General features: G+C 45.3%; 5 protein-coding genes across 5 annotated transcripts; 2 read left to right on the forward strand and 3 right to left on the reverse strand.

Moving 5' to 3' along the window:
* Positions 1-10: 10 nt before the first annotated feature.
* On the reverse strand, positions 11-1,526 carry LOC135346838 (uncharacterized). The gene is made up of 5 exons (XM_064544589.1): positions 1,155-1,526; positions 657-1,102; positions 466-607; positions 270-411; positions 11-199 (listed from the first exon to the last, which is right to left on the reverse strand). The coding sequence occupies exons 1-5, from the start codon at positions 1,506-1,508 to the stop codon at positions 99-101; spliced, it is 1,185 nt and encodes a 394-aa protein (XP_064400659.1). The 5' UTR covers positions 1,509-1,526; the 3' UTR covers positions 11-98.
* A 76-nt stretch (positions 1,527-1,602) lies between these two features.
* Positions 1,603-5,347, reverse strand: LOC135346758 (telomere repeats-binding bouquet formation protein 1-like). The gene is made up of 11 exons (XM_064544489.1): positions 5,179-5,347; positions 4,984-5,094; positions 4,795-4,923; positions 4,536-4,737; positions 4,372-4,481; positions 3,887-4,012; positions 3,677-3,829; positions 3,493-3,624; positions 3,231-3,445; positions 1,915-3,180; positions 1,603-1,862 (listed from the first exon to the last, which is right to left on the reverse strand). The coding sequence occupies exons 1-11, from the start codon at positions 5,246-5,248 to the stop codon at positions 1,665-1,667; spliced, it is 2,712 nt and encodes a 903-aa protein (XP_064400559.1). The 5' UTR covers positions 5,249-5,347; the 3' UTR covers positions 1,603-1,664.
* LOC135346760 (apoptosis inhibitor 5-like) lies at positions 5,340-8,604 on the forward strand. Its single transcript, XM_064544491.1, has 11 exons — positions 5,340-5,516; positions 5,575-5,736; positions 5,848-5,953; positions 6,184-6,407; positions 6,461-6,601; positions 6,657-6,722; positions 6,782-6,961; positions 7,234-7,394; positions 7,638-7,731; positions 7,987-8,103; positions 8,168-8,604. Exons 1-11 carry the CDS (start codon positions 5,442-5,444, stop codon positions 8,450-8,452), a joined length of 1,611 nt encoding a protein of 536 aa, XP_064400561.1. The 5' UTR covers positions 5,340-5,441; the 3' UTR covers positions 8,453-8,604.
* LOC135346761 (uncharacterized) lies at positions 8,575-10,489 on the reverse strand. The gene is made up of 7 exons (XM_064544493.1): positions 10,330-10,489; positions 10,043-10,157; positions 9,871-9,993; positions 9,326-9,456; positions 9,161-9,271; positions 8,965-9,113; positions 8,575-8,894 (listed from the first exon to the last, which is right to left on the reverse strand). The coding sequence occupies exons 1-7, from the start codon at positions 10,330-10,332 to the stop codon at positions 8,735-8,737; spliced, it is 792 nt and encodes a 263-aa protein (XP_064400563.1). The 5' UTR covers positions 10,333-10,489; the 3' UTR covers positions 8,575-8,734.
* A 1-nt stretch (position 10,490) lies between these two features.
* Positions 10,491-15,539, forward strand: LOC135346759 (GATA-binding factor 3-like). The gene is made up of 4 exons (XM_064544490.1): positions 10,491-11,291; positions 12,402-12,577; positions 13,655-13,783; positions 14,305-15,539. The coding sequence occupies exons 1-4, from the start codon at positions 10,568-10,570 to the stop codon at positions 14,917-14,919; spliced, it is 1,644 nt and encodes a 547-aa protein (XP_064400560.1). The 5' UTR covers positions 10,491-10,567; the 3' UTR covers positions 14,920-15,539.
* The last annotated feature ends 52 nt before the right edge of the window (positions 15,540-15,591 follow it).

Raw genomic sequence — 15,591 nt, forward strand, 5'->3', positions numbered from 1 at the left:
CTGCACTGCACAATGCTGCACATGCGCAGTAGGAATTCAAGTAATAATTGTAAAATGTACACACAGAAAGAAAAAATAATTTGTAAACTAACTATTAGCTATGACATTGTTTCAGTTTTGGTCAATGCAACAGTGCTTGTCAGTGCAGCCCTAGTCCACGTGGTGGCCATGTATTGCCAGTAGGTTTGGTCAAATATCACTGAAGGGGATAATATAACAGACATGATATCAATCAATGAACTAGAATGCATTCTTACAAACTAACTCACAGATATCTCCAGGTTGAAGAATAGGATCGTGTTTAAATGCCACACAGTTGTACTGGCAGTTGGAGTTAGATGGCTCCATCCTTATCCTGAGGTCTCCAAGAATAACCAGCGTTGCAATAAATCTCTCACCATTGTCAGTACTCTAACAAACAGATAACACATTACTAAGCCAAACACAAGGTACTCATGCACTCACAAGGTAATGGTTGCTCATCGCCCATTGTGAGCTGACAGTGAAGTAAGATGAGTTGGAAGTAGTCACACTAGGAGGCAGCCATTCTTGTTTGGGGAGCAGGGAGTGGAAGGTCAACGGGTTCTCCTCAGAGGGACACTCTTGCCTGACATAATAGAAATGCACACAATAAATAAAAATGAGCATTTTCCTACCAGTTGTAGGTCCACGGTTGCTTGGCTTCATCCAGATACTTGTCCACTGTACTAGTGTTGAAGAGCTCAGTCATCATGTGCACACCGCCCCCACCATCTCCTGGCATCTCAAAGCACATGTCAGGCATTAGTCTATCCTGGTAGTACTCGAATATGTCCAGTGATATATTTGTCAGCCCCTCTACTGCATTCCTCAGCACATACACATTGTGGTTGGGGATTGAGAGAATGCCCTCAGGCATTGCTCTGTGTGTTTGGTTCAGCTCCAGCTCAGTGCTCTCTTTGATGTACATGCAGGGACATGACTCTGCATCGCTGATAATCAGGTTAGGAATGAGGCAGTCATTTTCAAAGAGGTCATACCCAACAGCTTTTAAATACGGCACCACGGTAGCAATGCCAATGCGCAGAGGACGGGTGACCGTGTACAGATGCTTGTGTACCAACTGTAAGGAAAAAGCCGTTTAATAATACAATAAAGAAAGTGAACAGCATTACCTTATGAAGGAGATGTCCTGCCGGGCGATACACAATCACTATCATACACATGGCAAGAAACAGCAGCCACAGAATCCACACTATTTTATAGCACGAATACAACCTGGAGCAACACTTCCGATTCTTTTTCCGCATAGGTTTTTCTGTTTTCTTATGAGAAGATGTGATCTTGGTGAGTGAGTGGATACATTGAGAGAACTCGTCCTGGGTAACTCCTCTAGTTGATGCAGCCTCTCTAACTTGTCTCAGAGCTGCAGACAGTCCCTCCACACCGTCCACTGTAGGGGGAGGGGAGGGAGCTGCTGGGACAACACGCTGACGGAGACTAGTGCTGCTAGTGGACATCTTGCACATCTATAGGCTATTTAATGTGGTAGGAATCGTCAGGTTGACTTGTTCTTATCAACTACAAACTAGCCCCACATTCCTCTTGGAGCAAACTGAATGATGAATGTTGCAATACTGCAATGATGAATGTTGCACAATGATGTAAGATAATGTTCTCTCTAGCTAGGGATGCATGTTCCTATACTTGACTCTGAGGCTGCTACTGTCTCTGCTGTGATGGAACGGGTAGGCAGCCAGAATGTGCCTCCATTGTCCCAGTCCAACCATTTGCACACCCTCTCTCAGAAAGCTCTCCTCTTGCCTTGTCCATAGAACTGCTTTAGCTCTCTTGTGAGGAACTTTCATACCTTGTAATACAACCTGCAATACAACCAAGCACAATAAATAAGTTCATAGATTATAATTAACTTACTTTTGAAGTTAGTCGATGTTTTGTGGTCCTCTCTGGAGTAGTGTAGTCAAACACAGACAATGCATTATTGGTGATACTGGTTATAGGGTCCGCTCTCCTCCCATCTCGCTTGTTAGTGATATCATCAAGGGGACGTAGCTTCACCTTCTTCTTCAAGTTATTTAACGGCTGTCCACAAGTGCGGGGGAGAAGTCGATAGGTGGTTGGATTGAAGCCTTGTTGTATTTGAGTTGAGTTGGGTGGTTGGCGAGTGTTTGTTTGTGAGGGAGCGGCTTCACGAGGAGGAGATGGTGTGGGGGACGGTATATAGTCAGAGTCACCGTCTATTTCAGTAGGATTTGTTGAATGAGAGAATAAATTTGTTTCTTGACCGACGGATATGATGCTACTAGCTGTGCTGACTGCTGGAGATACAGACACAGGTGGTTGAGAGTGGTTTGTTTGTGTGGCTGGGAGTGGGTGTGTGGTGTGATCACATGACAAGAGTGGGGGTGGGGTGTGCTCACATGACATGTCGCGGAGGGGGGGTCGAGTCAATGGGAGAGAGGCTTTTTTCAGTTTAAACGAAATTCTTCGATGATACGAACATGTGTAGCGGTCAATTTTGATAAGTTTAATAAAGTTTCGACTGTTGATAATTGTGCATTTCAATCTTGGCTTGCAGCCAATGCACTGATGGTGGCAGTCCAGTTCCTTGTATGCTCGAGACAACGGTTGTGTGAACGATGGTAGAGTGTGACAGTTCTGCTGAGATAAGCTGATTCCACTGGTGAGTTTTGCTAGACTGGCTGGCTTGTTGATTGGAGTTGTTTTAGCAGCGATGGCAGCATATCGCACGTTAGCTCTACTAGTTACTGGCGGTGTGTCATGATCAGTAGTGGTGTGCCCATGGGGGGATGAGTGCCGAGGCTCTTTGGGAGCAGCCATTGAGTTTTGTTGGGACACAAGTTTTTGCTCAAGTTTCTCTCGTTCTTGTCTCTCAACTTTCAACATAGTCTCCAGTCGTTCTCTCAATTCCTTCTCTTTCTTTAGCTCCATTAGCAGTTGAGAGCTGTCATCGTGTTTGCTGCTGTCTGGTGCCTTTGGTTCGCTCTGTTCACTGGGCTCAGGTAATTTATCGTGATCTGCTGTGGGCAAATTATCGCCATCAGGAACGTGTGTGTCCAACCACGCTGTAACAAGATCCTTTGATAGCAATTTGCTGCCTGACAAATTCTCCAAAACATCTTTTTCAAAACACTTGCCACTCACACTTTCCACGACCTCCTGTAGAGAGTTATCTAATTATAGGATAAACAAACAATTTATTCTCTTACATCCATCTGTAGTTGGTCATTAGCGATCACAGTGTCCATGAGAGCCATCTTCTCAGTCAATTCCTCGTGTAGGGGAGGGAGGTGTAAGCCCTTCTCAACACAGCACTGTAAGAGGAAGGTGGTGGCTTTACTGAGCTGTTGGCTCTGTGAGGTGGCCATCACATCCACCAATAAGCACACTCCCTCCGTGTTGACTACCTTACGCTGACCCATCACTGCAGAACAAATACCATCAGTGTTATACAATCACTTTAAAACAAACCATTTTCTTCTGTTAGCATTCCCAGGCACACGACCACATTCAGCTTTGTGGAGACACTGAGATCAGAGCATTGCAGCAGACACAAGAGTACCTCAATACACTCGAGGTCCACCAGAGCCTCACAGTTGGCCCCTGCGAGGTAATGGGTGGGTAGCTAGCTGTACACACTGTTAGCTGCACTTACGATGACCCAAAGCCCCTGCTGATATGGCCTGGACAATGTGGAGAGGTAGTTCAAACAGCTTCCCACTGGAACTCATACACTGCAAGACGGTACTCAGAATATGAACTAAAGCTTTAAGCCCTCCTATCATTCGTAGCCGATCCTGGGCAGCCTCTGGGCAGGTAGTGAGTATAATGAAGGGTAGATGGGGTTAGGGTTGGTAGACCTTACTATTGTTGGCAGTACACGAGGCTATCAGTGAGATGGACAGGCGCACCACGTTCTCATCAAGTGGGGTCATGTTGAAAATACTCAGAGCAGCGGGGAAGAGCTTGATACACTCGCGTTGGTTGGTGTCTGGAGGAGGTACAGAATGAATACATGTAGCGTTAAATAGAGCATCTTTGGACGGCCATAACTAGTTTGGTTGGTCCAATAATGTTAATTTTATGATTTTCCGAAAGATTAGAAAGAGGCCTTTCAGATGATGTGTTAAAATCGAAAGTCTATTTTCGGCCTGTTTTCGATAAAATACAATGGGTTATAGCCCATGGTCTTTCTCTGATATTATGGCCCGTTTCAAATTTGGGATTTGAGCATACCATCTGAACATGCTTCTTCTAAGCTTTCAGAAAATCGTAAAATCGTTGAATTTGGAACATCAGAACTCTAGTTACAGAGCCGATTCTAGTACTTTCCAAATAAAGAGGACATACCGTTCTGTGGATTGTTGGTGGCAGCACAGAGGGCACTGGCGACACTGGACCATAGCTTGTGCTCATGTTGGCTATTGACTGTTGAAGCGTCAGAGGATGGCAGAGTGGACCTGTACACACACTCAGTGTGAAGCATGTACAATGAGGGGAGGGAGGTAACTCACTTGAACATTGAGATGAGCTTTGAGAGCAGGCCACTGTCTTTAGCCAGCCTCTGTGCCTGAACGTTGTGTGCCATGAGACAGCCAGAGAGGTAGGCCACAGCTACACCCAGAGTATGAGGGGCTCCTGGAGTGGTCTGGGGTACCAACAGCTTCACTAGGAACAGGAACAAACGCTCATTGCAGAGCTTGAGCTGGTTCACAACTGTAGGGAGAGAATAGAAGTGGTGTGTTGTGTGTGTGTGTGTGTAGTAACCCTCACGATTGTTCTCACTGGCACAGCCGAGGGTGTACAACACAGCTTGCTGTAACTCATAACACTTTGACTCAAACAAGAGCTCTAACACATACGATAGACCACCAGTAGAATTGAACAAGTTTCTTGACGAGTCTAAATGGATAAAGGACATGAAATGCTGTGACTGCATGCATGAGGGACGGGTGGACGTACTTGAGTTAGAGCACATGGTTGCTATGGTAGCAAGAGCTTGTTTCTGAGCTGATAGACAGTTCTGTTGATAGCGTAAACACTCCACGAGAAGGTGGAGGTCTTCTTCAGAATCTATGGGCAGTGTGTGTGGGGGAGGGGGGGGGGGGGGGTGTAAGACAAGTGGACATACAGTATAAGCTTATAATGGTAGCGTACTGGTCTTGTTGCTGCTCCCCTCATCTCCACAGTGGCCCTCCATGGCTGACACAGGTCCATGAGTAGCCATTGAGCGAGGGAGTGTACGTATGTGTAGGAGAAAGGCAGCTGTGGAAAGAGTTGAATTTCCCGGGAGAGTCCAGGGACACAAGTGAGCTACACATGACAAGCCTCGTGGCAAGAAGAAGGCGTTCCTTTGGGTGACGAAAAGATCAACACAAGCTAGGTGCTCAGTACTAAAGAAGCCTATTACCTCGGCCATCATGAGTGGAGCTGGTGTAGAGGAGCTGTACAAGAACTATGGTATACTAGCTGATGCTGGAGACAAAGTATCAGAGGTGAGAGTTAGCTTTGTACCCCCTCCTACCTTTACCATGGTACCCACCCCTCCCCCAGCATGCTGATGCCTTTGAAGGGATCATCAAAGCCACCAAAGGTTCGCTCAATGAGAAGAAGTTAGCCTCGGGATTCATCACCAAATTCTTCCGCTACTTTTCCTCTCTACAAGAGTCAGCCATCGACGCTCTCCTGGACCTTATTGAAGACGAGGATGCTCAGGTATAGCACTTGTTTACTCTAAATCGATGGATTTTGCGCATTCCCAGATCTTTAATCTACCTTTGCTACTTATCGCACAAACCATATGCTCACTCGTGTGTGTGTGTGTAGATCCGCCACTGTGCCATCAAGAGCTTGCCTGATATCTGCAAGGGTGCTAATGACAAGTCCCTCTGTACCAAGGTGGCTGATGTGCTCACTCAGCTGCTACCAATAGGTATGCCATATAGCCCAGTGTGTGTGCGTAGACTGCTACCAATAGGTATTCCATATGATATATAGCCCTCTATCTAACGGTGTGTGTGCGTAGACTACTACCAATAGGTTGCCATAATTATGATATAGCCCTCTATCTAACCGTATGTGTGCTTAGATCCTTATTCCCTCTCAGCTATTGTAGAATTATAATTATTTCCACTGTTTATTTTTGGTCCCCTTCCTCTACAGAGGACCCTACTGACCTTGGGCTGGTGAAGACAGGCATGGTGTCTGTGTTGCAAGTGGACACTCAAGCTGCTCTGGCTGGTATCTTTGGTCAGATCCTGGGAGAGGATGAGGGAGTGAGGGAGAAGGGCATAGACTATGTGTGCAACTCTCTGCCTAGTATGAGACACAAACTGTTCATACCTCACCCTGAGAATGAAAAGTTTCTACTGGGACAGATACAAAAAGTAAGCTTTGAAACTGTGATATAAGTACCCTCACCTCACACACCCCTCCACAGGTTCTGGCGGATGTGACTGGGGAAGAGTTTGAGAGATTCATGGAACTGGCTGGCAAGCTGCAGTACGTCTCCACTCCAGAGGGCGGTCAGGAAATGGTGAACCTGGTCAGCAACCAAGCAGAGCTTGGAGCAGACTTTCAGGTATTACTGTAGTGTGTTGTTGTCTGCCTGTTTTAATAGTTTATTCTCCGTGCAGCCAACAGACTCTGAGTTTATTGATCGCTTTGTGACCTGTTTCAGACAAGCTCTCAAATTTTGCAAGGTACGCCCCGCCCCCTCAATCACTGTAAGTGCATATCATTATAATCCCTCTCATTTCAGCGTGGTTCCACTGCTGCTCCATTCGTGGAGTACTTGTGTTTGAAAGTGCTGCCCTCATTGTCTCTTGTGGCAGAGGAGACAAGACAAGAGCTTTTGCAGTTACTGGCTGAAGGTTGCCTCTATCAGTTGGACTCTGCTCTATCTATCACGTGTCTTCAACCTGTTTTCACTCTCCTCTTAGTAAGTTGACAACACATGCACCGTGTGTCAGTATTAGTACAGAAAGAAATAGCTCAATCGCTTACTGTAGCTTCCCAGCTCTGTGTCCGCTAGGTAGTTCAAAAATGCATATTTTAATTGGAAAATACACAATCCAATGAGCACTCAAGTTTGCTATCAAAACAGGCCCATTTTCTGAAATGGCCTGAAACAATGACTGGTGTAAGCACACCATGATTATTGTAGCGCTATCAAACAGCTACATGTAGTGATTGTGCTATGTATTTGTGCAGGCTAAGATGCCCCTCCCACCTGCCGAGGGAGAGGAGGTACCTAAACTACAGTTCTCTGTTGTTGAGTGTGCCCTCTTTGCTCTTCATCAGCTACTACAGAGCAACAAAGACTTCCTCTGTGGAGACGATGCAGTAGACAAACTCAAGGATTTCAGACTAAGGTAGGGTCAAGGTTAGAGTGGGGTTATCCCGTTAGCTCATTCCTAGTAGTACCTGTTTGATATTTTCATTTGCATTGTGTTTGTGTGTATAGTTTAAGTGTAGTCCCAATAGCTGTGGGTATAACTAGTCAGCAACCACAAGTGCCCCTACTGCTAGGCTAGTCATTGTGTTCCCCACTCTGGTTATTACATTAGCCTCATGTGCTAGTCTGGTCTTTATTGTGTGTACTCACTGCTGCCCAGGTTGCAGTACTTTGCCCGTGGCTCTCAGACCTATCATGCTCAACTGTCTGCCTCCTTGAAAGGAAAAACAGCTCTAGAATTGAGAGATGAGCAGGTATATATAGACACACACACACGCACGCACACACACACACACACGCACACACACACACACGCACGCATGCACACACACACACACACACACACGCACGCACACACACACACACATACACACACACACGCATACACACACACACACATGCGCGCACACGCACACACACACACACACACACACACACACGCACGCACACACACGCATACACAGCTACAAAACATGGTTCATATTTACAGTCTTGTTCCTCTGCTACAGGCCAAGCTACGATCAGTGGCCCTCAAAATGACTGCCAACATCAACTCTCTTGTGAGAGACTTCTTCCGCAATCCTCCCTCCTACTCCACACGTGTACAGCTCTCCTGGGGTGCAAAGGTGAGCCTCTCTCCACCACTATCATACATGCATGACCATGCTTGTATTCCAACCCACCCCCTAGAAACCTGACCCTGTTGCCGGGGGTATTCTACAGCGGAAGAGGATCAGTAGCGAGGAAGTCTCTCCGGCTAAACGAAAGCATTCTCCAATCAGATTTGAGTCGTCCGGTAATCCAACAGAGGCTAAGGAGAAGAGAAACACGATTTCCTATTACGCTCCTCCCAAAGATCAGTTTAGTAAGAAGTTCTCAAATGGTGGAGAATTCGATGAGTCGTATAGAGGTCGTAGAGGAGGTGGGCGTGGCTTCAAAAGAGGGCGTGGTCAACGAGGAGGACGTAGATGGTGACACTCTTATTAGATTGAACTGTTTCTTTTCTAGATATTCACCATTTCCATATAATTAGTTTCATACTCCCACACACACAACAACATTACATGTACAATGCATAATTATAATTATTCTCATGATTTCTTGTGTTATAATTATACTGAACTTTATCTTATTAGTGATGTTAAAAAGTATTGTACAAAGAAATGCCATAATTAAAAATTAATATAAGTTACGAAGTAAAATAAAGTATAATAATTATACAGTGTTAGTTAATACCAGGCACCTGTGTGCCCCAGGCTAGTTGCTGGGGTTGACAATGAGTAGAGACTTGTCGGTAGTGTCGAGAGGATTGAACACCCAGTCAGCATGTGTGTCATGCTCATCAGCAGCTGGGTTCACAAAACTAGTAGCAAACGCCACCTTGGGCTTTTGGGACCTCCTACGTCTACTGCTCCTCCTGCACAAGTATAATATAATTATGAGAAAGGAGGGAGAGTGGGGAAAGAGTCAGCATTGTGTTTTAGTACCTTTGCCAGACCACCAGGAGAAGTGCCACTATGGTCAGCAATACCAGGGACCCCACCAGAACAGGAACTAAATGCCTGCCCAAATGTGAGCTCTGCTCAGCCTCAGTGCTCTGGATGGTAGGAGATGCTACCTTCTCCAGGCCAGGTTTCTGCAGTGGAGGAAGTTTGGCAACACATTACAGAGGGAATAACTCACTTGAGAATCTTTTGGGGGGCTTGGTGGGACTGTCGTATGTGTAGAGCAGCAAGTGAAAGTTGCTCTCAAGTACTTTCGTTCCAATGACATGCTATGGCATTTATACAACACCTGTGTATGAATTGCATTGTTGTAATGGTACATTATAGTGGTGGGGAAACTTACCTGAGTGTTTGTTAGCATGCTGTGTGTTTGCTCTCCTCTCAGCTTGCATTGATTGTCTCCAACCTTCTCCCACTGCTCGGTTGTCTTACAGCTGAGTAAGTTAGCATTGACATGGTACTCGACACAAGGACCTGGGGTACACACACACACACACACACAGCACATCACAGTAGTACATGTACATGGGTAGCACACCACACACCCACTCACACCACACACACACACACCACACACACACACAGCACATCACAGTAGTACATGTACATGGGTAGCACACCACACACCCACTCACACCACACACACACACACCACACACACACACAGCACATCACAGTAGTACATGTACATGGGTAGCACACCACACACCCACTCACACACCACACACACACCCACTCACACACACACACACACACACACACACCACACCCACTCACACCACACACACACACACACACACAGCACATCACAGTAGTACATGTACATGGGTAGCACACCATACACCCACTCACACCACACACACACACACACACCACACACCCACTCACTCTCACTGTCTTGCTTGACTGAGATACAGTGTGCTACTGGTAGTTGCATGAGCTGTGGAGTGAACACTGGCTCACACTTCTCTCCAGTACGGCACTCGTGTCCATCACAGGGATTATTATAATCTGATTATTATTAATTAGTACACCAATATTTATAAACACACAAGATTACTTTCAATGTTGATATCCAGTTCATTACTGTTCACTGAGACTGAGATGTCCACCTCCTGTGCATGTGTTCCTGCACACACTAACACCAGCACCACCAACACACGGGCAGAGGAGAACTGGAGACAATACACACCTTGGCTTTGGTATTATAATTATATCTAGCTAACAAAAGGGGGCGTGACAGTGCTGTTAGCATGCAAACAGCTGAAGTTTTATTTACTAAGACATAGATCTACTAGTATGTTCAGAGAAATCTTTTCTATGTGCTTATTCTCAAGGCCTTCTCACCATAGTTATCCCTCCTGTGTCTGCCTCTACAGTGGCTTCTGCTCTCACTCACAAGAGTTCTGTGTTGTTTGTTGTGTTGGATCAACAGCGTCTGCAGAAACAGAGGGAGGGGCTAAATGATACTGCGCATGCCCTGATGCCTATAAAAACTGGTGCACGCTGCCACTCAAGATAAGAAAGATTAGAACAAGTGACAAGGACTCTAATTGTGGAGCTAAAGAGCTGCAGACATACAGACATGGACAACGTTAACGATCCTATTGTTCCACCAGAAGACGACATCTCATACATTCCTACTATCCAGCACTCCTCGTCCAGTGTAGAGGCGGGCGTACCCACTGTGCGATACCCTCCTGCATCTGTCAACTCGTCCTCTTCCATACCTCTCCTCTCGTCTAGCCGCACCATACTCGCTAGTGCTGGTGCTGCAGACTCAACCCCGTTCATCCAGGGAGCCTTCCAATATAGGGCCACACTAGTGCAGCAAGTGCACTTCCAATACCCAACACCCCCCACCCCTCCAGTTGAAGGCTGCTGCAGCTCTCCAGAAGGAGCAGACAAACCAATACACACTGGTGTACAGTCATCCATGCCTGAGAATTTAGCCATGACCCAAGGAGCAATGGAAGGTGATGCTGGCAAGCCAGTCAACCCATTCCCGTCTCTACCGACTCCACCTGATGTACAAGATCTGCAGCAGGAGCATCAGCATCATATGCAACTGAGCAGCATGGTCAGCCCACAGCCAGGCATCTACTCTAAACCAATGCATACCACCAGATTTCGAATGCCTCCCTTTAACGATGGCATGTCAATGGCAATGTTCAACAAATCCCCGGGATCTCTTCAGCAGCCGATGTTCTGTTATCCTGCTGCTCCGATTGGAGATACCAAGATGATGATGTCCACGATTCCTTCACCTCGAGGAGGTCACCCACCCATCCCTCCTCTACTCAAGGATGGTGAGGGAAGATTACCATGTTTACCTGTGCTAAGTACTTGTGCCTCATTGCCCTAATTAATAAGGTGATAATGGACGCGTATGTAATGCATGCATGGTTACCTTGTGTCCTGTATGGTTCCTCCAGCTGTTTTGGCACCAGTTTCGCCCTCTGCATAATGTCTGCAGGCCACAAATATTCTCCCTAATTGCTTGTCCCTCTTTGTTAGAATGGGCTGCAGCATGCCAGCTCACTTGCAAGATTTCCACCCTTTTTCCCCTCTACTCAAAATTAATGTGTTATTGGCTATATAACTTTTGCTGTTTGTTAGCTGACATGATTCATGCATAGCATTAATTATAATTATGTTATAGCAACTAAAGTGGTGGATTTAATGCTATTTGGTGCGAAGTTTCTAGCATTAATTTTGTTTACAGCTTGCATGGGTGTACGTATGCTGGGGTAACCACAATAAAGGTGCTAAATCTCTAACTTAGTTAGGTGAATGGCTTGGTCTAGACTGAGAGAGAGGGTCAGCTGCTGCAGTCTGGGATATCCTAAAGTGATTAGCAGGCATAGGGGAGGTCTAGGAATGTCAACTATGGTTTATTGTATATCCACCTTCTCTCACTGTGTGCATGGCTGCCCCTGTAGTTACGTACCTGCGTGAACTAGCTGTTTATCCTGTATCCTGCGTGCTTGACTGACCATGCATGAAGCACTTAACCAACACTCACCTCTTGTTTACTTATGGCTACTGCCAGCCAGCATCTGTGTTATTCTTAGAGGGCAGCAATGAGTAGAATCCAGTTACACCCCTTTCAAGTTCTAGCCACAAGAATTTAAAAGTGGTGTGGTGTCAAGTAGTTGGCGTGCTGCTTGCATCTGGCACTAACTATTCACTTTAACTATTGTTAATATGCACCAGTCTGTACACATATGCTTTTTTCAAGAAGCCAGAGTGACACCTAGGCAGACAGATGTTAGCCACTAATCACCTATTGGTCCTTGTTGCCACTGGTCAGCTAGTCAGCAATGGTTTGCCCACATACACCACCCTGACACATGACCAGGCAGATGCTTATCTATAGTTATGGTCATAAAGGTAATTTATTATTCTCTCTCTTGCAGTTACAATGACCATGCCTGGGGATGCATTTGCCTTCCAGTCACGCCAGTGCAGCAACTGCTCAGCCACAGCCACTCCTCTGTGGAGAAGGAACCCTGAGGGCAAGTATCTCTGCAATGCATGCGGCCTTTACTTTAGAGTCAATGGGACCAACAGAAATGGAACACAGAAGAAAAAGGTGAGGTCTCCTATTCACAATAATTTTGCTCACAGGGGAATTAAAAAAATAGCTTCCTTTGAAGTGTAATTTGTATTCAAGTGACAGTGAGTAGTGGTCACCCTCTGAATAGGCTTCATAGCAACCAGCCTAGCTCACTTCCACTGCTGCTAAACTAGACATGCAACAATTGAGCTCACTGCATGAGTGGAATCACTACATGTTGCTGTGTGTGTATTGAATTTGTTTCTAGTGATTAAGTATAAAAGGTATTGTTATTATTTCACTTTGGGACATGTGCCCCATGAGCTAAGCCGAGGGTTTGCACAGTGCTCAGTGTGTGTTTGAGCGTTCTCCTGATAAGAACGTGCAACTTTCGGTTTAGTTGAATCGCTTGATCGAGATAGCGAGACTGTACTAGTTGCCTACTACATTGCGTCACAGTATAAACAAACTTGATCTTATCGGGTGGCCCTTGGGACTGATAGTATATTTACTCAGAGTTGTCGCTAAGTTGTCCCTCTCTGTACACTGACTAGATAAGATAGCCTCTCCTTAGCATTTCGTGAAGTCCCCCAAAACCTGCAAACTAAAATTGATTTTGTGGTTTTATATTTGCCTATAATAGTTATTAGCAGACCCCCCACACGCACAATATAGTCTCCCAAGAGTTTCAGGCCTTTTAGAATCAGTTCCCAGGAATGCATGTTGAAGGTGGTGTGGTGGATGTGTTGTATGTGACAATTAATATTTAAAGTGCTGTAGCTAAAAATGAAAGCATTTTATCGTCACTATTTGTCGTGGTGGTTACATGTACATGCTTTTAGCTTGAGGTGGTGAGCTTCTAGGAATCAGGAAATTGAAGTACATTATGCTGAAATGTTTCACAAGACTAAATAATTAATGTGCGAGAGTTTTCCATGCGTTAGTTGTACTTGTGGTAGGACACATGTTCAGACATTGGTCTGGTCGTGATTACTCATATGGAACAGTGGTTTCCTAGTTATTATGTCATTTCCACTTGCACCATGTAAGGAAACAGGGTCCATTTCAGCTGCTAGTTAACCTTGTAAAGTAACTCTAATTTCTCTTCCTCAGAAAACGAATCTTAAATGTGTGAATAACAAGTGCAGTAACTGCCAGACCACTAAGACAGTGCTGTGGAGGAGGAACGACAATGGAGACCCAGTGTGCAATCCTTGTGGCCTCTACTATAAACTCAATGGGGTGAGAGTTACTAGTCACCACATGTCATCATTGCCTCTAGCCTTAAGTACTGCATCTACTTATTTTGAATGCTTAGTTACTGATAAGATGAAGATGTAGTTAATGTTGTGTGGGTGGCTCTCAAAGCTGAGTGGGTGCATGTACTACATGGACTCTGTTGCAGTTGCCTTCAGTTTGCAATAGAACACTGGCCTTATGCTAACAATGGTGTGTCTGCATCACCGGAAGTACTTGCTTAGTTCCAACTATGCAATATATAGAGTTTCCAGTATGCTTTAGAAGTGGGTCGCTGTTTTTAAGTTTAGAAGCCATTTTTCTCATTTAATGCTAATGGCATTTCATAGAAGCCCCTCGGGCAAAGCTTGCAGGGCAGACGTTTTGTCATTGTTATTCTAAGTCTCTGTGAACGTAGACTTGTATGGTAGTCCTGCATATTTGTCTTCTACAGGTTTCCTAACTGTGTACAGTGGGCTTGGTATAGTAGACCCACTTTCATTTCTCTTGTGTTTCTCTCTCTTCAGTTCAATCGCCCCCTCTCTCTGTGCAAGGACTCTATACAGACACGCAATCGCAAGTCAAGCTCAAAATCCAAGAAAAAGGGCAAGAAATCTCTGTATGCATCGCCTCTTGTGAAGCATCCCCTCCTCAACAACATGCCTGGAGAGCTGCCTGTCTATCCTAACCCTCTCGCTCAACTGCCCAACTATGTCATCTCTACTCAGACTGGAAACTATCCATCTCAAGTGGAGCCTACTCAAGCTGCCATGTACAACAGCAGCTGTAATGATGGCTCAGTGTACACGTATGCCTCTTCCTGTCCTCCCCATGTCTACTCAACCATGCCAACCAACGCTGGACTGCATTTTGAGAATGGCTATGGCATGCAAGAAGACGTAAAGCCGAGGATTGCTGCAGCAGGAAGTGCCTTCTCTATCCTACCAACATCTGGCTATAGTCCCAACAACTGTGGCAGTAGTAGCACTGGAAGCAGTACTGACTCAGGTATTGATGCAAGTATGGCCAACGGGAGCTTCCACTCTTCACCGTACAGTGCCTTCTCTCCATTTGGCGACAATCGCAGTTCCCCTCCTGGCCCGCACACACCACAGCAGCAAGCCTCCCCTTCCCTGGTTTGACCCCTGGTTTGACCCCCAGACAACAGGACAATACAAGTGTGTACAGAGGTGCATGAAAAAACTTTATGTAAACAGCACATTCCTAGGACTGCTACTATGACAACACTAAGAACACTTTCCTTTGAACACAAGACCCATTTAATTGACTTACTGACCACTGGCACTATTATTCCCTTGTATGTAATTCAGCTGGCCTTGGTTATACAGGACCTTGCAAAATCACTTGTTGCTAGCACTGTATCACTTTTGCTCTTTCTTTGTTGCCTTAGGACTAAAGAACTTATTTCACAATCATATAGTTTGGTATTGATGTCTTATTGCATCACTGTACAGGTCACACAATCCATCCATCAATTGATTCATGCTTTAATTATGTGTTTTTATAGTAACTCTTTGCTGCTCTCGTTATTGACACAAATCACTTACTCCCCCTCTCTTGTGTGTGTGTTACCTTTATTGTCTGTTTGTGCTCTGAGTGCGAATGTATCACTTGCCTTTGTTTTGTTTGTGTCTTTTTAAGGAGTGTCTATATATAATTATTGCGAACTTTTTATGTGTTTGCTGTATTGTTTATAATCATGCTCTATATATCACTTTTATGAATGTTTTATTTGCCCTTTTCAAGTGAACATGAGCTGACAATACCTATTAATGCAATTAAACGGTTGAGTC

The sequence above is a fragment of the Halichondria panicea genome, chromosome 13, assembly GCF_963675165.1.
Source record: "Halichondria panicea chromosome 13, odHalPani1.1, whole genome shotgun sequence".
NCBI classification, from domain to species: domain Eukaryota; kingdom Metazoa; phylum Porifera; class Demospongiae; order Suberitida; family Halichondriidae; genus Halichondria; species Halichondria panicea.

Excerpts from the sequence above, each read along its gene's own strand:
- LOC135346761 (XM_064544493.1), bottom strand. Across the intron at positions 9,994-10,042 it reads ACTGGATATCAACATTGAAA|ATTATAATAATCCCTGTGAT; the intron begins GTAATCTTGTGT and ends AATAATAATCAG. Across the intron at positions 8,895-8,964 it reads CTCCTGGTGGTCTGGCAAAG|GAGGAGCAGTAGACGTAGGA; the intron begins GTACTAAAACAC and ends ATACTTGTGCAG.
- LOC135346838 (XM_064544589.1), bottom strand. The coding sequence starts at position 1,508 with ATGTGCAAGATGTCCACTAGCAGCACTAGTCTCCGTCAGCGTGTTGTC. Across the intron at positions 1,103-1,154 it reads CAGGACATCTCCTTCATAAG|TTGGTACACAAGCATCTGTA; the intron begins GTAATGCTGTTC and ends TTTTCCTTACAG. Across the intron at positions 608-656 it reads CAACCGTGGACCTACAACTG|GCAAGAGTGTCCCTCTGAGG; the intron begins GTAGGAAAATGC and ends CTATTATGTCAG.
- LOC135346758 (XM_064544489.1), bottom strand. The coding sequence starts at position 5,248 with ATGGCTACTCATGGACCTGTGTCAGCCATGGAGGGCCACTGTGGAGAT. Across the intron at positions 4,482-4,535 it reads AAGCTCATCTCAATGTTCAA|GTCCACTCTGCCATCCTCTG; the intron begins GTGAGTTACCTC and ends GTGTGTGTACAG. Across the intron at positions 1,863-1,914 it reads AACATCGACTAACTTCAAAA|GTTGTATTACAAGGTATGAA; the intron begins GTAAGTTAATTA and ends GTTGTATTGCAG.
- LOC135346760 (XM_064544491.1), top strand. The coding sequence starts at position 5,442 with ATGAGTGGAGCTGGTGTAGAGGAGCTGTACAAGAACTATGGTATACTA. Across the intron at positions 5,517-5,574 it reads CTGGAGACAAAGTATCAGAG|CATGCTGATGCCTTTGAAGG; the intron begins GTGAGAGTTAGC and ends CCCCTCCCCCAG. Across the intron at positions 6,408-6,460 it reads TACTGGGACAGATACAAAAA|GTTCTGGCGGATGTGACTGG; the intron begins GTAAGCTTTGAA and ends ACCCCTCCACAG.
- LOC135346759 (XM_064544490.1), top strand. The coding sequence starts at position 10,568 with ATGGACAACGTTAACGATCCTATTGTTCCACCAGAAGACGACATCTCA. Across the intron at positions 11,292-12,401 it reads CCCTCCTCTACTCAAGGATG|TTACAATGACCATGCCTGGG; the intron begins GTGAGGGAAGAT and ends TCTCTCTTGCAG. Across the intron at positions 13,784-14,304 it reads TCTACTATAAACTCAATGGG|TTCAATCGCCCCCTCTCTCT; the intron begins GTGAGAGTTACT and ends CTCTCTCTTCAG.